General features: G+C 41.8%; 2 protein-coding genes across 3 annotated transcripts; one reads left to right on the forward strand and one right to left on the reverse strand.

The window, feature by feature from the left end:
- On the reverse strand, positions 1–9,054 carry LOC106605852 (cell division control protein 42 homolog). Its single transcript, XM_014201829.3, has 6 exons — positions 8,955–9,054; positions 3,249–3,353; positions 2,906–2,978; positions 2,549–2,658; positions 1,128–1,325; positions 1–967 (listed from the first exon to the last, which is right to left on the reverse strand). Exons 2-6 carry the CDS (start codon positions 3,351–3,353, stop codon positions 878–880), a joined length of 576 nt encoding a protein of 191 aa, XP_014057304.1. The 5' UTR covers positions 8,955–9,054; the 3' UTR covers positions 1–877.
- Positions 9,055–11,809: 2,755 nt separating this feature from the next.
- On the forward strand, positions 11,810–15,709 carry mlf2 (myeloid leukemia factor 2). 2 transcript variants are annotated; one of them, XM_082958350.1, is made up of 8 exons: positions 11,810–12,503; positions 12,927–13,038; positions 13,376–13,411; positions 13,556–13,609; positions 13,857–13,985; positions 14,121–14,280; positions 14,518–14,725; positions 15,217–15,709. In XM_082958350.1, exons 1-8 carry the CDS (start codon positions 12,460–12,462, stop codon positions 15,227–15,229), a joined length of 756 nt encoding a protein of 251 aa, XP_082814476.1. In that variant the 5' UTR covers positions 11,810–12,459; the 3' UTR covers positions 15,230–15,709.
- Positions 15,710–17,968: the final 2,259 nt, after the last annotated feature.

Below are 17,968 nucleotides of genomic sequence, written 5' to 3' on the forward strand. Positions count from 1 at the left end.
TATGGGTCAGTTAAACAATTTTATTACAAACATTCTGCAATTACAAACATGCAGAAGTTGACTAGGAAAAGGTTATAATCTCACCATCATTGTTATTATCAAGATTAAGATCAGCTATTCAAAATACTACAGCTTAATGTGTTATACTATCAACCAATCACAATCAAGTTGGTAGTCAAGCAAAAAAAAAAAAATGTTTTTTTTAATTACTCCCAAAAGAATATAATATACGCTAAGAATTTCCCAAAAGAAAATCATAAAATTACTACATCATACATGACACAAAAAGAGATCAAAAATAATATAAATTCAGTTCTGTGTCGCCTTCAGAAGGCAGTAAAATCTGAGGCGAAAATGCACTTGGTGTCCCCCAAAAGGAAAAGTGACCATTCAAGCATGCTAGCCTGGTCGGGAGTGGAAACAAATCTTGTGTTCTCCCCCTCCCTCCTCAAAGTAGCAACAAAAGAAAACAATGTCAATTAAGTGTTTTCCCAAGGTATTTATTTCATTTAAGCTAGGCACAAAGGCAACATGACGGGCAGGTAGGAGAGCCTGCCCCACCGAAGTAATGTTAGGGTAAACACTGCAGATGTCTAAAGTGTATCTGGAGAAGGAGACTAGATGAAAGTTCTGTTGATTCCTTCCCCTCTTGTATTCTTTACTTGAAAGACCAAATTGCTTTCGCTCTCCTCTCCTTTTTTCAATACATATTAAGAAGGCACAGTGCATGAATGTATTGGAGTCTCGATGCCATTTCATCTCCTTCCTTTTCACTCTTTTTTGTCCTTTTTCAAGCTGTTGATCTGCTTCTCTTATTTGTAACCAACTCGCCCATTCTGGACCCTGCCTCTCTACGGCTCCCTCTCTCCTCCTCCCTTTATAGCAGGACACAGCGTTTCTTGGGTTTAGTCTCAGGAGGTTCCAAAGCTGCCAGGATGGCCTCGTCAAACACGTTCTTCAGCCCCCTCTGAGAGAGGAGAGAGGGAGAGTTGGCATTGACTTTTCATGGTTTATAAATGTATTCTAACCTATTTTGTGAAGTAGAGCAATGTTTCAGCCACCATAGGTCCTTATCAGCCCCTTTTCCCTCTAACCATGAAACATTATCATAATCCTTGGCCTCTTACCTGTGTGAGGGCGGAGCACTCCACATATTTGACGGCCCGGAGGTCCCGGGCCAGCTTGTCTCCGCTCTCAGGGGACAGGGGCCGCTGTTTGTTCTTGGCCAGCTTCTCCACAGTGTTGCTGTCGTCCCTCAGATCCACCTGGGTGCCCACCAACAGGAAGGGTGTACGAGGACAGTGATGGGAGATCTCTGGAACCCACTACAGGGGTCGATGGATACACAGAGGTCAGAGTGTGTACAGAATCAGTTCATATGCTCAATTCAAAATCATTTTTACATTTTAGTCATTCAGCAGACGCTCTTATCCAGAGTGAGTTACAGTTAGTGCATTCATCTTAAGATAGCTAGGTGAGACAACCACATACCTCAGTCGTAGTAAGTACATTTTTCAGCAAAGTGAGGGCTAGTAGGAAAAGACAAGTGCATGCTCTTTCTTTTTTCATTTGTTTTTTTTTTTTAACCCTGAGCTAGCCCCTAGCCATTCTGTTTGCAGATATCAACAGAGATAGACATAAGCCAGGAATGGGCAACTGGAGGGCCGCGGATCAATTTACCAAAATTAGTTAAAAAATATGTTTTTTTAGGAACTCATTCGGGGTCTCAACTTACTGTTGAGAGTTACAATAGTATAATACAATTTGCAATTTTGAAATGTGGTTGTGAATCAGAAGTTTGTGTTATGTTAGTCACTAAATTAGCTAAGAATTTTTAGATTGGTAAATTAGTCTAGGCATCTAAACTTGTAGTAATCATCATCATTAAATTTTGTCACGCTCACTCACATATCATATTAAAAACTGCAAACATTTCTCGCCACACTATGGCAAAGTGTGTAGAATTTAAGAACATTTGCTGTAAAACTACACGTTCTTCTCTCCACCCCATGGCAAAATTAGTAGAATTGCATGAAATGAGTTCTAAAATTATAAAATCTTCTCTCCGCTGCATGGCAAAATTAGTAGAATTGCATGAAATGAGTTCTAAAATTATAAAATCTTCTCTCCGCCCCATGGCAAAATGTATAGAATTGAAGCAAACTTACTTTAAAACTGCAAAATTTTCTCTACACTCCATAGCAAAATGTGTAGAATTGCAGGAAATTAACTAAAACTTCAATGTTTTGCTCGCAAGACAACTTAGGGCCCCCGAAAGGCTATGGCCGGCTCTGACTGCATGTGTGGGAATGGATGTGGGTACACAGATCCGTGTGCCACTGCAACCCAATCAAAGTTGCCCATTCCTGATGTAAGCAATATGAGGATGACTTCACATAGCCTTCCAATGGGCTTTGGGAGATCTTCTGCCATAACAGAAGGTGAAGTGGCTAAGGAAAGGGTTCAGATCCATCATCTATAAGTTTCTCTATGGGTAATAATACAAGGTAAAAAGTTGAGGTGTGGCGACTCAGAGACCAACACTGACCTTCTCGCGGACATTCTCAAAGGATGAGGGTGAGACGCAGGAGAAACAGACGAGGAAGACGTCCGTCTGTGGGTAGCTGAGAGGTCGCAGCCTATCGTAATCCTCCTGACCTGAGACGACCAATCAGAGAAAGAGAACGCTGTGACAATGAAACTAATGTGATATTGAACGATTTAACTGGTTGAGTTGCATTTACATGACATCATATGTTCTCAAAAATGAACAAAGGCAGACTAGGATTGAGTTGTAGTACACAGACTGTTTAACAGAAGGATGTACAGACATAAAAGCATAAATTGACAGGACAGACAGACAGACAGACAGACAGACAGACAGACAGACAGACAGACAGATTACCTGCTGTGTCAAAAAGCCCAAGTGTGTAGGGTTCCCCTCCGATCATCACCGTCACTGCATAATTATCAAACACCTGCACACATGAGACACACAAAAGAATGAGTAAAAAAGTTCAAGGGATGTTACCCATCTTTCATTATTTAATGAAGCAAATGTAAATCAATAAGCTAAACGTTAAAAAAAGGTTCAAATCAAACATTACCCCAACTGGCAGGCTGGTTATGGTGTTCAAGCCCATTCTACCCTCCTACTCAGCTCTCTGGACATCACCCCACTGACCTCCACAGTGTTTAGGGTGTGACTTGTCTGCCCCTACTTACCTTCTCCCCTGCCCACCTCTTACCGTAGGCACGTATTCTGAGGGGAACTTGTTGGTTGTGTAGGAGATAAGTAGACAGGTCTTTCCTACAGCTCCGTCCCCCACCACTACACACTTTATTGTCTGCATCTACTCAGAGAGAGACAGACGCAGATAGACAGACAGGACACACATACACAGACAGGACACACATACACCAGTCATAACATAGTAGAGTTAATATCTTATGAAGGACATAATTGAGACCTTGCTTGTAACTCCACACAATAATAATAACTGGGGAACTAAAAACAACATAACCAGAAAGAGTGGAGATGACAACAGCACCGCGATTAGCAATAACACTGTCTGCCTTGCCTGCAGTCTATTGATGTACAGACAGGTGATGTTCATGGTGTGTTAGGCTAACGCTCAAAACATGGGCATTGATTGATCGTCAAACCACAAACGATGCTTGACCGCATTGGAAACATGTTGATTGTCACTAATGGATCCTTTATGGGGGGCGGAACTTTAATAGTCAATGGAAGGAGGTAAAGACAGACAGGTAAACAGACAGGGGTCCAGGCAAATCAAAATATGCCTGGACTACCCAAAAGTGTGTCTCTGTGACAAACTTGGTGTTATGTAATAAAAAAGCTATTTCCAGTTACTGCTAGACAGCGTTAACTTCCGCATACTTGCATAGCAAAGACATTGCAGGGAATGGGAAGCGATATGATGTACTCATTACGACTTCTTGCGTTTTGCCTGATTTAAGATTCTAATTTCAAATCGTTACTTCTGCTGAATAAGTAGATTAACACATTAGAAACGAGTAGTGTATACCTAGCTGCTTTTAGCAACGCTAGTATTTCCAGACTAGTGATGCTAGGAATTATCTTGCAAAAAAACGCTATAGTTTCCGGTCACAACTTGTAGACTTGTTTACGTGCGGTTTGTTGCTAACGTTTCTTTGCTACCTGCCAACTTTATGGCTTTTACTTTTTAATTATCGTTTTATATTTTTTCCTCGTTCAACTTTTTCACCCCGGACATGGTTCGCCAGGACCTCCACCAGCCGAAGCTAAGTAGTAACATTAACATGATGCCTTCTAATTGCAGTTGCTGTACTCATAATATACAGGAGAACAATCGCCTTATGGCGAGGATGGCTGTGCTGCAAGCCCAGCTTCAGACGCAATCGTTAGGCAAGGGTCATTTAAGTGTAGGAAAGGATGAAACATCGTCTGTACCACCAATAAGTACAGATAGTTGTATAAATCCCCTCAAACAGTCCCCGCAGCCGGACACATTTTTCATGGCTTCTGAAAGGAAATGCTGTAGGAATGTTCAACCGGTGTCTCTCATTCAGCCGACATTAACGTTCAACCGGTTCTCCCCATTAAACTAAACATGGCGGTGTTCACTTTAGCAATCTCACTGGAATAAACACCTCCCCCGTTCCTGTCATTATTGAAAGAGATTGTGATATCTCACATCTCAAAATAGGGCAACTTAATGTTAGATCACTCACTTCAAAGGCAGTTATAGTCAATGAACTAATCACTGATCATAATCTTGATGTGATTGGCCTGACTGAAACATGCCTTAAGCCTGATGAATTTACTGTGTTAAATGAGGCCTCTCCTCCTGGTTACACTAGTGACCATATCTGCCTTCAGTGAAGACAAACAATGTATACGAAACGCTTCAGTCTGGTTTTAGACCCCATCATAGCACTGAGACTGCACTCGTGAAGGTTGCAAATTACTTTTTAATGGCATCAGACCAAGGCTCTGCATCTGTCCTCGTGCTCCTAGACCTTAGTGCTGCTTTTGATACCATCAATCACCACATTCTTTTGGAGAGATTGGAAACCCAAATTGGTCTACACGGACAAGTTCTGGCCTGGTTTAGATCTTATCTGTTGGAAAGATATCAATTTGTCTCTGTGGATGGTTTGTCTTCTGACAAATCAACTGTAAATTTCACTGTTCCTCAAGGTTCTGTTTTAGGACCACTTGTTTTCACTAATATATTATAACACTGAAATTTACAGTTGATTTGTCAGAAGACAAACAATCCACAGATATATATATATATATATTTATTTTTACCTCTTGGTGATGTCATTCGGAAACATAATGTTAGCTTTCATTGCTATGCGGACGATACACAGCTGTACATTTCGATAAAACATGGTGAAGCCCCAAAATTGCCTTCCATGGAAGCCTGTGTTTCAGACATAAGGAAGTGGATGGCGGCAAATGTTTTACTTTTAAACTCGGACAAAACAGAGATGCTAGTTCTAGGTCCCAAGAAACAAAGAGATCTTCTTTTGGATCTGACAATTAATCTTGATGGTTCTACAGTCATCTCAAATAAAACCGTGAAGGACCTCGGCGTTAATCTGGACCCTGATCTCGCTTTTGACGAACATAAAGAATATTTAAAAGGACAGCTTTTCTCCATCTTCGTAACATTGCAAAAATCTGAAACTTTGTCAAAAAATGATGCAGAAAAATGTATCCATGCGTTTGTCACTTCTAGATTAGACTACTGCAATGCTCTACTTTCCGGCTACCCGGATAAAACACTAAATAAATTTAGTACTACACACGGCTGCTAGAATGTTGACAAGAACCAAAACATTTTATCATATTACTCCAGTGCTAGCCTCTCTACACTGGCTTCCTGTTAAGGCTAGGGCTGATTTCAAGATTTTACTGCTAACCTACAAAGCATTACATGGGCTTGCTCCTACCTATCTTTCCGATTTGGTCCTGCCGTACATACCTACACGTACGCTACAGTCACAAGACACAGGCCTCCTTACTGTCCCTAGAATTTCTTAGCAAACAGCTGGAGGCAAGGCTTTCTCCTATAGAGCTCAATTTTTATGGAATGTGAGAGACGCAGACTCAGTCTCGACCTTTAAGTCTTTACTTAAGACTCATCTCTTCAGTGGGTCCTATGATTGAGTGTAGTCTAGCCCAGGGGTGTAAAGGTGAACGGAAAGGCACTGGAGCGACGAACCGCCCTTGCCGTCTCTGCCTGGCCAGTTCCCCTCTCTCCATTGGGATTCTCTGCCTCTAACCCTATTACAGGGGGTCACTGGCTTACTGGTGCTCTTCCATGCCATCCCTAGGAGGGGTGCGTCATTGACGTGATCTTCCTGTCCGGGTTGGCACCCCCCTCAGGTTCGTGGGCTATACTCGGCCTTGTCTCAGGGTAGTAGGTTGGTGGTTGAAGATATCCCTCTAGTGGTGTGGCGGCTGTGCCTTGGCAAAGTGGGTGGGGTTATATCCTGCCCGTTTGGCCCTGTCCGGGGGTATCGTCGTACAGGGCCACAGTGTCTCCCGACCCCTCCTGTCTCAGCCTCCAGTATTTATTCTGCAATAGTTTGTGTCGGGGGCCTAGGGTCAGACTGTTATATCTGGAGTATTTCTCATGTCTTATCCGGTGTACTGTGTGAATTTAAATGTGCTCCCTCTAATTCTCTCCTCACGGAGGACCTGAGCCCGAGGACCATGCCTCAGGACTACCTGGCCTTTTGACTCCTTGCTGTCCCCAGTCCACCTGGTCATTCTGCTGCTCCAGTTTCAACTGTTCTGCCTGTGGCTATGGAACCCTGACCTGTTCACTGGACGTGCTACCTTGTCCCGGACCTGCTGTTTTGGACTCTCTCTCTACCACACCTGCTGTCTCTACCTCTGAATGCTCTGCTATGAAAAGCCAACTGACATTTACTCCTGAGGTGCTGACCTGTTGCACTGTGATTATTATTATTATTATTATTATTATTATCTGACCCTGCTGGTCATCTATGAACATTTGAATATCTTGGCCATGTTCTGTTATATTCTCCACCCGGCACAGCCAGAAGAGGACTGGCCACCCCTCATAGCCTGGTTCCTCTCTAGGTTTCTTCCTAGGTTCTGGCCTTTCTAGGGAGTTTTTCCGAGCCACCGTGCTTCTACATCTGCATTGCTTGCTGTTTGGGGTTTTAGGCTGGGTTTCTGTACAGCACTTTGTGACATCAGCTGATGTAAAAAGGGCTTTATAAATACATTTGATTGATAGTCCGTTGGCAGCCAGAGGTTAAATACAATTATATTTAAACTTACCCTGCCAATTGTCCTTAGGGTTAAACCTTATGCTGGGGGAAATTGAGAAAAAACATCTAACAGAACAAATTAAACATACTTTCCAAAAGTGAGTCTGTTGTAGACCCACTTTCTCTGTGCTTACTTCATCCTCTGCGCTTAATTCATGTCAAAATAAAAGTCCTGCACATGTGCCATACATGCACAAAAAAACAAGATCTTGTTGGGGATTTTTATTTTGACATGTAAGCAGAGAGGAACTGACCTCGCTGAGGAACTGCATGGGTCTATAACAGACCCACGTTTGGAAATGCTGGTTAATTATACGTTGCAATAGATGCTTTTTTCTCTCTCACAAATACACCCCCTGCATAAGGACCAAGACTACAGACAATCGACAGAGTAAATTGAAATTAATTGTATTTATCTTCTGGTGGACTAGTCAGGTTTTTTGCAAGCTAGTTGCTAAAAGCAGCTAGTCTATACCTAAACATGTGAAATGAAATGGCATCGCTTATGAATAAACAATCGGCTCTACAGTTATGGCTTAACTAACTTCGGAAGACAGCAAGTGAACTGGAATGGGGGGCACCGGACATAGGCTGCGCTTAGACTAGCTGACTAATTCTGATATTTTGACCAATCAGATTAACTAAGAAGAAAAAAAAACCTGATGTGATTGGTCAAACGACCAATTAGTAGAGGAAAAAGTGGACCCGCTTGTCTAAATGCACTCATATTTTCCAGAAAAATGCAAGGACAGCAAGCATGCCATTGCATAGTTACAGATTGTTACACCAGATAATGTGATTTAACCAGATTTTGGGGATCCATTACTGGGAGTTACAGGTTAGGTACTGTTTGGCGTAGCACAGAGAATTTTCGACCAACCTTAATTTGGCAACACTAAGATGGCGCCATACACATTATTTTAATAACTGAGCATTTTCTAAATTCAAACGCACCATCTGCAACTGGACACAGGCATTTTAGAATTTACATGTTTGGCCGAATTGACAACGAAGTTTGTAAAGATTATATCATTAAGGTTGGTCAAATGCTCTGTGCTAACGTTACATCATACAGTAACCTGTAACTCCCAGTAATGGATACCAACAATATTTGGTTTCACACATTATCTGGTGTAACAATCTGTAGCTAGCCATTAAAGTCTCAGTCAGTCTAAAAATGAATGTGAAAGTTAAACCTTACAATTTGCTCTACACTATGAAGTGTCAGGCAAAAATGTAACAATACTTTCACGTTAGCTACCGGCTATTCGGGAGACACTAACGTGAAGCATATAGCTAGCCAAATAATTTTGGGTAAAGTTAATTGTCATAAAACATTGCCGATAGTTGGTTATTTTGTACAGTCCAAAACATTCGAGACTGGCCGCATATCATGAAACTTTTCAAAGTTATGACAATGTGGGTTGGTGGCAAGCATTGACCCTCAGTTAGCCTGTGATTACTAATTTCCTGAAAAGTCGCTTATGGTCGTTAACGACAATATAACAAGTCAACGTCTCTTACGTGAGTAGGCACTAATATATAACGATGGGCGAATCTATACTACAACTGTCTTCACATTTATTAAACTAAAACAAATTCATTATGCTCGTTTTCAGAAAAGTACTCACCGTTTTTCTCCGGCAATTAGGCGTTGGTTACATCCGGGTTTAACTAGACCACTTCTGCGCAACTGCGAGCGAGGATTTTTTTTCTTCGGTTTTTTCCCCAGGTCCTTGTGACAGTACTGCCATCTACCGACACAATAGAGTAATACATACAATAAAATCTAATCGTATGGTCGCACACATATTTAGCAGGTGTTATTGCGGGTATAGTGAAATGCTTATGTTCCTAGCTCCAACAGTGAAGTAGTATCTAACAATTCACAACAATACACACATCTAAAAGTAAAATAATGGAATTATATAAATACTAGGACGAGCAATGTCGGAGTGACATTGACTAGAATACAGTACAAAACAATATATACATATGAAATGAGTAGAACAATATTCTAAACATATGTCTATGTACATAAGGCAGCAGCCTCTAAGGTGCAGGATTGAGTGACCGGGTGGTAGCCGGCATCTAGCCAGTAGTATGTATGACAGTGACTTGTACACATATTATCAACAACAAATAAATCAACTTCATAAACGTGACTTAATCCAATGGGTGGAATGGACTGGAGTGAAAACTGAACCACGTGAGGATAGGAGTACAGTGGAAATGCACACCATCTAAAATCCTCAAAAAAGTACTACAGCTGCACCATTGAGAGCATCTTGACTGGCTGCATCACCGCTTGGTATGGCAACAGCACCACCCTCGATCGCATGGTGCTACAGAGGGTGGTGCGGACAGCCCAGTACATCACTGGGTCCGAGCTCCTTGCTATACAGGACCTCTATATCAGCCGGTGTGAAAGGAAGGCCCGGGAAATCGTTAGACTCGAGCCACGTAAGCCATAGACCTTTCTCTCTGCTTCCGCACGGCAAGTGGTACCAGTGCATCACGGCTGACACCAACAGGCTCCTGAACAGCTTCTATCTCCAAGCCATAAGACTGCTAAATAGCTAACAGAATGGCTGCACGGACTATCTGAGTTGAACCTTGTATTTAAAAAAATTGTTTTGCACTGTCTCTATGCACAGTCACAGTATTCTACACACTAACTGACACTCCAACACACACACAACATGCACACACATTTATACTGACTTTAGACAGTCTTGATACCTATTCACCTTACCCCAATATATACAGTGCATTCGGAAAGTATTCAGACCCCTTCACTTTTTGCCCATTATGTTACGTTACAGCCTTATTCTAAAATGGATAAATAAAACATCTTCCTCATCAATCTACACACAATACCCCATAATGAAAAAAACGAAAATAGGTTTTGATGAAAAATGAAAAAAACAATTACCTTATTTACATAAGTATTCAGACCCTTTGCTATGAGACTCAAAATTGAGCTCAGGTGCATCCTATTTCCATTGATCATCTTTAAGATGTTTCTACAACTTGTAGTAAATTCAGTTGATTGTATATGAATTGTAAAGGCACACACCTGTCTATATAAGGTCCCACAGTTGACAGTGCATCTCAGACCAAGCCATGAGGTTGAAGGAATTGTCCGTAGAGGTCTAAGACAGGATTGTGTCGAGGCTCAGATCTGGGGAAGGGTACCAAAACATTTCTGCAGCATTGAAGATCCCCAAGAACACAGTGGCCTCCATCTTTCTTAAATGGAAGAAGTTTGGAACCACCAAGACTCTTCTTAGAGCTGGCCGCCCGGCAAAACAGAGCAATCGGGGGATAAGGGCCTTGGTCTTGGAGGTGACCAAGAACCCGATGGTCACTCTGACAGAGCTCCAGAATTCCTCTTTGGGGATGGGAGAACCTTCTAGAAGGACAACCATCTCTGCAGCACTCCACAAAAACCTTTATGGTTGTATTGCTAGAAAGAAACCAATCCTTTGTAAAAGGCACATGACGGCCCGCTTGGAGTTTGCCAAAAGGCACACAAAAGAACTCTCAGACCATGAGAAACAAGATGCTCTGGTCTGATGAAACCAAGATTGAACTCTTTGGCCTGAATGCCAAGCTTCACGTCTGGAGGAAACCTGGCACCATCCCTACGGTGACGCATGCTGGTGGCAGCATCATGCTGTGGGGATGTTTTTCAGCAGCAGGGACTAGAAGACTAGTGAAGATTTATTATTCAGATTTTTTTTATCCATATTAGAATAAGGCTGTAATGTAACAAAATGTGGAAAAAGTCAAGGGGTCTGAATACTTTCCGAATGGACTGTGTCTACCTCTATCACTCCAGTATCCCTGCACATTGTAAATATGATATTGGAACTGACCCTGTATATAGCTTATTACCTTGTGTTCTTATTTTTATTTCTCATGTGTTTTTGTTCTAGCTTGTGTTATCTTTAGTGCTACTTTGATATTGATTACTGCATTGTTGGGTTTGGAGCTGCAAGAAGGCATTTCACTATACTTGTGCATGTGACATTAAAACTTAACTTCAAAAACATATTTGACCGTTGGCACAACATTTGAGCATGCATGCATGCAACAGCAGTTTGATCCTCAAAAGCAAGGCCTGTAGAGAGCAGTGTTCTCACATTTCTGTAACTTCTGGCAATATTTTGATTCCTAAAGTTGTTTCTGAGTCTTGTTTTAAAATGTTCTGTTTTACAGTCATATCAAGAAAGACAAAGCTATAGAAAAAAGATAGTTGATTATGATTTTAAGCTCTATATAACTTATGTCACCCAGTGACATAATGACACTGTCACCAGCTATTTTTAGTGTCATTCAATACATTTTTTTTTTTTTTTTATGTAAATAGATACCAAAGAAGTGATATTGGTTGACAGATATTACACATTAGCAAGGGTAAGACATGTTGCCCCTTCTGCATTCTATCCTCATTGACGACGAGCCTGCGTCATTTCCGGATGTTGCCTCCCCCCTTTTTTTTTATTGACATTTCGCTTAATTCTAGCTTGCGGGCTACAGGCGTTTTGCAGGGTCATTTGTTTTTTATTCGGTGACATTTAGCACCACGGCTTCATAACGGATAGGTGCATGTTTTGCACAAAACATAGGCGTTTGTAGGTGTCAGGTTGTTGGAAAATTGTGGAGACATCAATATCTTTCTTCCTTTGGATTCCTGACGTTTTGGCTTCCTTTGTCAGCTTGACTTCCGTTTTCATGTGCAATCAACAGTGGAAAAATAGCTAGCTAGCTATCTTGCTAGGAAAACCCTAGCCAATGTTTTACGTTGTACTTAGGCGTGAGCAATATAATACTTTCTATCTGCAAATAAGTCTGCTTTAAGGGGCTAATTGCCTACGTTGGTTTGCAAGCTAGTTTTCAGGCTAGTTTCCTTACACGGATGCTAGGTGGCTAGCAAGGATAGCTAGCTTGCTAACAATACTGCTGCACATTTCTCACTGTTGTCCGTCGGTACGCTGTGCTAGAAGTGTCGAAATACCTGAATGAGAGGTCGTACATTTACTGTCCTCTTACATTATTTTTTGTACTGAGGCCCCAACCAACTACGTTTTTAGCTAGCCCCAGCTAGCATAATTAGCTAACCAAAACACCATGTTTCGATATTTAAATGATGTGGATGACAACCCTTACATGATGTGAGTATCGTATTACCTTTTATCCAAGCGAACTGCATGTTTTGCCTTTATACCCACTTGAATGAATAAACCCAGTCGTTGTCGTTTGTTCTGAGATTTAAAGGCCCAATCTCCTGCCACCATGTGTAGGTAGGCTGCCAGAATATATTAGATAACTACATACACCACATAGTTAACCATGATCCATCCAAGCCGTGATATAGTTATCTCTAGCTTATTCTTTTTTTTTTTTTTTTACATAAGTATGTGGTTACCTCTTATTCTCATTCCATGATGTGTAACCATGGTCAAGAGTACACCTGGAAACAGGTGGATTTCTCACCTGAGTTTTCATAATGTCAGCAATCCCTTTCCTTATTCACTGCTGTGTGGTTTTTTTCATGGTCTGTATCCTCAGTGAGATAAATTGTTTCTGTTTTGCAGGGATCCATTTGCAGCCCAGAGGCAACAGATGAGGAGTCTGTTTGGGTCGTTTGGTTACGAACCTTTCCCCCTCAGCCCTCAGATTCAGCCTCCCCGTGCACCCCACCTTCAGGTGTGTGTGTGTGTAAGAATGAGAGAGAGAGTGTCACTACTCTGAGTATCTCTAGTAAGTGTGTGATGTTGGGTTCAATTCCATTTCAAATTTAGGAAGTACACTACAATTCAAATTCTCTTCAATGAGTAAACATTGGAATTTGAATTGGATAACTTTTGAATTGACTAATTAAAATGGAATCGACCCAACCCTGGTATGTATACAGCACAACACACAATAGCTATTTCCCCTTTGATTATATTTAGTGTAGACTGTAATTTTATAGTACTTCATGCCACACTGCATTGTTACTGCATATTTGTTGTCTGCTGTTAAATAACCTCCTGCTTTTCAGGCTGGAGCCCTGCAGCCGTTTGGAATGATGGGAATGGTGAGTCCTTGTCCCTGTGTGTTAAGATGTTATCTCTGCCTCTTAGAGCACAGAAAAGCACCCAAGGCCCTGTTCCAATACGTTCAAAACTCATTCTCAATTCCAGAATCAGATAACTGACTTCCTCATGTGTTCCTTCCCCAGGGGGGAGGCTTCATGGACATGTTTGGGATGATGGGAGGAATGATGGAGAACATGGTGAGTATTTCCAGAGATATTCCTGGTGTTCCCTCGCCTGCTTTTCCCAAATCCAGATCAAACATGTTCCTGAGCTAAAAAACACCCTCAATGGAGATTCTCTGCGTCCAGAAAAAAACACATTTTAGAGTTAACGTTTTGTGACCCAGCAACAACTCTGTCTTAAGCAAAGACCCAACATGAGTTCAGTGATTGAAACTTAAACATAATCCAGCTAGACAAGATGTGTTATCTTCTTTCCCTTTAGGACAGAATGTCGGGTTCGCCAAACTGTCAGACGTTCTCTTCCTCCACAGTCATCTCCTACTCCTCCTCAGACATGGGAGCCCCTAAAGTCTACCAGCAGACCAGCGAACTGAGGACTGCACCTGGAGGGGTAAGAGAGCAGGCCAAATTATATTTACTGCTGTGATTGCATGTACATTTTTCAGTAGGGGTTTACAACGCCAGTCCTCCAGAGCTACTGGCTTCTACTACCAGCTCCCTGCTGAACACTACCTCCTCCCCTCAGATTCGTGAGACGCGCCAATCGATGCGTGACAGCGAGAGCGGCTTGGAGCGCCTGGCCATTGGCCACCACATCTGGGACCGCGGTCATGTGATGGAACGCTCCCGAAACCGCCACACGGGCGACCGTGAAGAACGGCAGGACTACATCAACCTGGAGGAGAGTAAGTCACGGAGCTACATACTCACTACGGTTCTCCAGAATCAGTATGACCATACCCACGTTTCTAACCCCCAAGTAATAATAAACCATTTGCCTTGGGTAAAAAAAGCACATGGATGCTTAATGGCTGTATTTGCAACTGTTTGTTTCCATTGCTAGACTTGCCTGGTTAGAGTTACGTCTGGCCAGGTTTCTGACCCCCCCCCCCCCCCCCCCCCCCCCCTTGTCCCTCTCTCAGGTGAGGCTGCTGCCTTCGATGAGGAGTGGAGGAGCACAGCCGGAAGGTACCCTCCCCCAAACGCACGGGGGATAGACTACGGCCGGGACAGGAGGGCAGGGGGCCAACAGCTGGCCCTCGCCGCCCCACCCAGCTCCTCGTCTCCGCCCGCCCCTCGCCATGAGTCTCCCAGACACCTCCCACCCGCAACTCGCCCCCGCTACGACTGGTGAGAGGTAGGAGGAGCATGACCTGTGTATGTCTGTGTATTTGTAAAAGTGTGTGTACTGTGGACAGCACGACACAGTTCCAAATCAATTCCTGTACCCTTTGTTGATCTGAAAGTAGTGGATAGGCATCAACCCTGATATAGGGTCTTTGCTTACGCCAATCCCGATCCAGTCCTTTCAAATCCACTAGGTGAGTCAATAAGGTAAAGGGAACAGAGATCAGTCTGGAACTGGGCCTGTCCCAGTTGTTAGCCTGTCTGGGGTCAATGGGTGTATCTCAATAGTCTACAGTGGTTTACGCTACACCACTCCTCCATCTGCTCTGACATTAAACAAGTGGACATGCAAAAACTCAGTCCCAGTAAGAATCCTCCATATTGCTTTTGACATAGCCAGTGTTTTCAGATCAGTGTAGGAGAGGAGACAAGAAGCTACTATGACAGTCGAGATCCACATCACCCACTGAGGATGTCATGTTCTCTCCTGCCAGGGGTCAAGGGTGAAAGGTGAGCAGAAGGATGGAGGAGAGGATACCGAGGGGATCTGCCTGATGCTGTGAACGAAGAAGGGAGAAGAGGGTCACGACTGACCGTGAAGATGTTTGATATGATGGGACTGTCTATATATAAACTATACATTTAACACACACACACACACACATATCAGAACCCAAGACACTCAATACCCGCAATTATGGTTCAACCTCTCTGCTGTTACCGTTCACATACACACGTGCGGACACACATGTACACACATGATTACACACACTCAAGTTGTAAATAGAGCCACCCTCCAACTTTACATGCGTTAATTGCCCACCTCACTATATAAATATATATAAATTGCCACACTACATACTACACGTGCTGTACAGTCCATATATGTTTGTGTAGACACTAGTGTGTCTGTGAATTGAATTGTATACTGTTGACTAATTAAACAAATTAATGAAAACAAACATTAAATATTGTTAGATAATTGCACACTGTGTTGTGGTTTGTTATGGAATAGTGAGTGGATGGGTTTTTAGAACAGGTTTTGACCCGACGAGGACTGCCATTACTAAAGGTGGTACAGGAGAAATGGAGTTTGCTGGTGTTTTTCTGTCTTTATACAGTCACTTCTCTGACATCCCATTTCCATGTAGGGAAGTAAACTGACATTCCAATACACATTTTTGTTGTTGAAAAGCCATGAGAATTGGAATTTCAGTTTACTTCCTGAATTGGCACAATTGAAGTGGAATTGATCCCAACCCTGGTGCATGTGAAAATGTTACTTAGTTGTATTTTTGTTTTGCTGTTGAATCTGTTTAATATTCATCATGCCTTTCCATCCCAACACTTTGATATTATACATGCTACAGTAAATAGTGTGTCCTATGGCACAGTCCATCCCTTCATACATACTCCCTCACAAATAAACACATTAACATCCCTACACACTCACTCTCTCGTGTGTGTAAACTCGTGCTCTCACTATCTAGTGTCAGAATCGCTGCAGATGGTCATATGACATCCAGCTGGAACACACCAGAGAAGAAGCCAATCAAAATCCTCCCTGCCCTCTGCCCATTCCCGTGGCACATTCTCTCTGGATATCTCTCCCACCTCTCTTCCATAATTGTCAACCTTCATCGCTGAGGTTCCCTCTGTATTTTATAGCTGCCTTGTGTGATTTATTGTTCGTTCTCTATCTTTCATCTCTGTATTCTGTTAAATGCTACCCATCACTAGTTAGCTGGCCCTGGCCTTCATTCACATACAGTGCCTTGCAAAATTATTCAGAGCTTTTGGATTGCTTCACATTTTATTGTTACAAAGTGGAATTAGAATTGATTGATTTAATTGTCTTTTTTTTGTCAATCTACTCAAAATACTCTGTAATGTCAAAGTGGAAGAAAAATGCATTTTTTTTTTATTTAAAGATTAATAAAAATGTGATACCTAAAATATGTCCGTTGCGTAAGTATTCAGCCTATTTGTTTAGGCAAGCCTAAATTAGTTCAGGAGTAAAATGTTGCTTAATGAATCACATAAGTTACATGGACTCACTCTGTGTGAAATACTATTGGTTGACATGATTTTTTAATGACTAACCCTTCTGTTCCCCGTGCATACAATATCTGTAAGGTCCCTCAATCAAATATTGAATTACAAGCACAGATTCAACTACAAAGAACAGGGATCTTTTTGAAAGCCTCAATGAAGGGTAGTGATTGGTTGATGGATAACAATAACAAATCAGACATTGAATATCTCTTTAAGCATGGTCAAGTTAATAATTATGCTGTGGATTATGTATTAAACCATCCAGACAAGATAGACATCCTTCTGAACTGAGGTGCAGGAGAGGAATTAAACTCACTGATCTAACCATGAGGCCATTGTTGATTTTAAAGCAGTTACAGAGTTCAATGGATGTGACGGGAGAAAACTGAGGATGGATCAACAACATTGTAGTGACTCCACAATAATGACTTTAAGTGAAAAGAAGAATACAAATATACAGAATAAAAATATTCCAAAACATCCATCTTGTATGCAACAAGGCACTAAAGTAATACACTTTTTGGCCTAAATGCAAAGTCTTATGTTTCGGACAAATCCAACATAACACTTCACTGAGTAACTGCCTCCTTATTTTCATGCATGGTGGTGGCTGCATCAAGGTATGGGTATGCTTGACATTGAGCATACTGGGGAGTTTTTCAGGATAAAAAGAAACAGGATGGAGCTAATCACAGGCAAAAGGAAAACCTGGTTCAGTCTGCTTTACAACAGACACTGGGAGAGGAATTCACCTTTCAGCAGGACAATAACCTATAACACAAGGCCAAATCTACACTGGAGTTGCTTACCAATAAGACAATGAATGTTTCTGAGTGGCCAAGTCACAGTTTTGACTTAAATCTGCTTGAAAATGTATGGCAAGAAAATTGCTGTCTAGCCATGACCCCCAACATCTTGACAGAGCTTGAAGAATTATGAAATTCAATATTGCACAATCCAGGTGTGAAAAGCCCTTAGAGACTTATCCAAGAAGGCTATGTAATCACTGCCAAATGTGTTTCTAACATGTCTTGACTCAGGGAGCTGAATACTTATGCAACAACTATATTATTGAATTTCTAACAATCTTCAATTTTAATTTTTTTTTATTCTTCCACTTTGACATTACAGAGTATTTTGTGTAGATTGTTGACAAAAAAAAGTACAATTAAATCCAGTTTAATACCACTT

Source organism: Salmo salar, chromosome 02 (genome assembly GCF_965601325.2).
Source record: "Salmo salar chromosome 02, fSalSal1, whole genome shotgun sequence".
Taxonomy (NCBI): domain Eukaryota; kingdom Metazoa; phylum Chordata; class Actinopteri; order Salmoniformes; family Salmonidae; genus Salmo; species Salmo salar.

Excerpts from the sequence above, each read along its gene's own strand:
- LOC106605852 (XM_014201829.3), bottom strand. The coding sequence starts at position 3,353 with ATGCAGACAATAAAGTGTGTAGTGGTGGGGGACGGAGCTGTAGGAAAG. Across the intron at positions 2,979-3,248 it reads CCTCAGAATACGTGCCTACG|GTGTTTGATAATTATGCAGT; the intron begins GTAAGAGGTGGG and ends TCATGTGTGCAG. Across the intron at positions 1,326-2,548 it reads TTGAGAATGTCCGCGAGAAG|TGGGTTCCAGAGATCTCCCA; the intron begins GTCAGTGTTGGT and ends CGACCCCTGTAG.
- mlf2 (XM_082958350.1), top strand. The coding sequence starts at position 12,460 with ATGTTTCGATATTTAAATGATGTGGATGACAACCCTTACATGAT. Across the intron at positions 13,039-13,375 it reads CCCGTGCACCCCACCTTCAG|GCTGGAGCCCTGCAGCCGTT; the intron begins GTGTGTGTGTGT and ends CCTGCTTTTCAG. Across the intron at positions 14,281-14,517 it reads CTACATCAACCTGGAGGAGA|GTGAGGCTGCTGCCTTCGAT; the intron begins GTAAGTCACGGA and ends TCCCTCTCTCAG.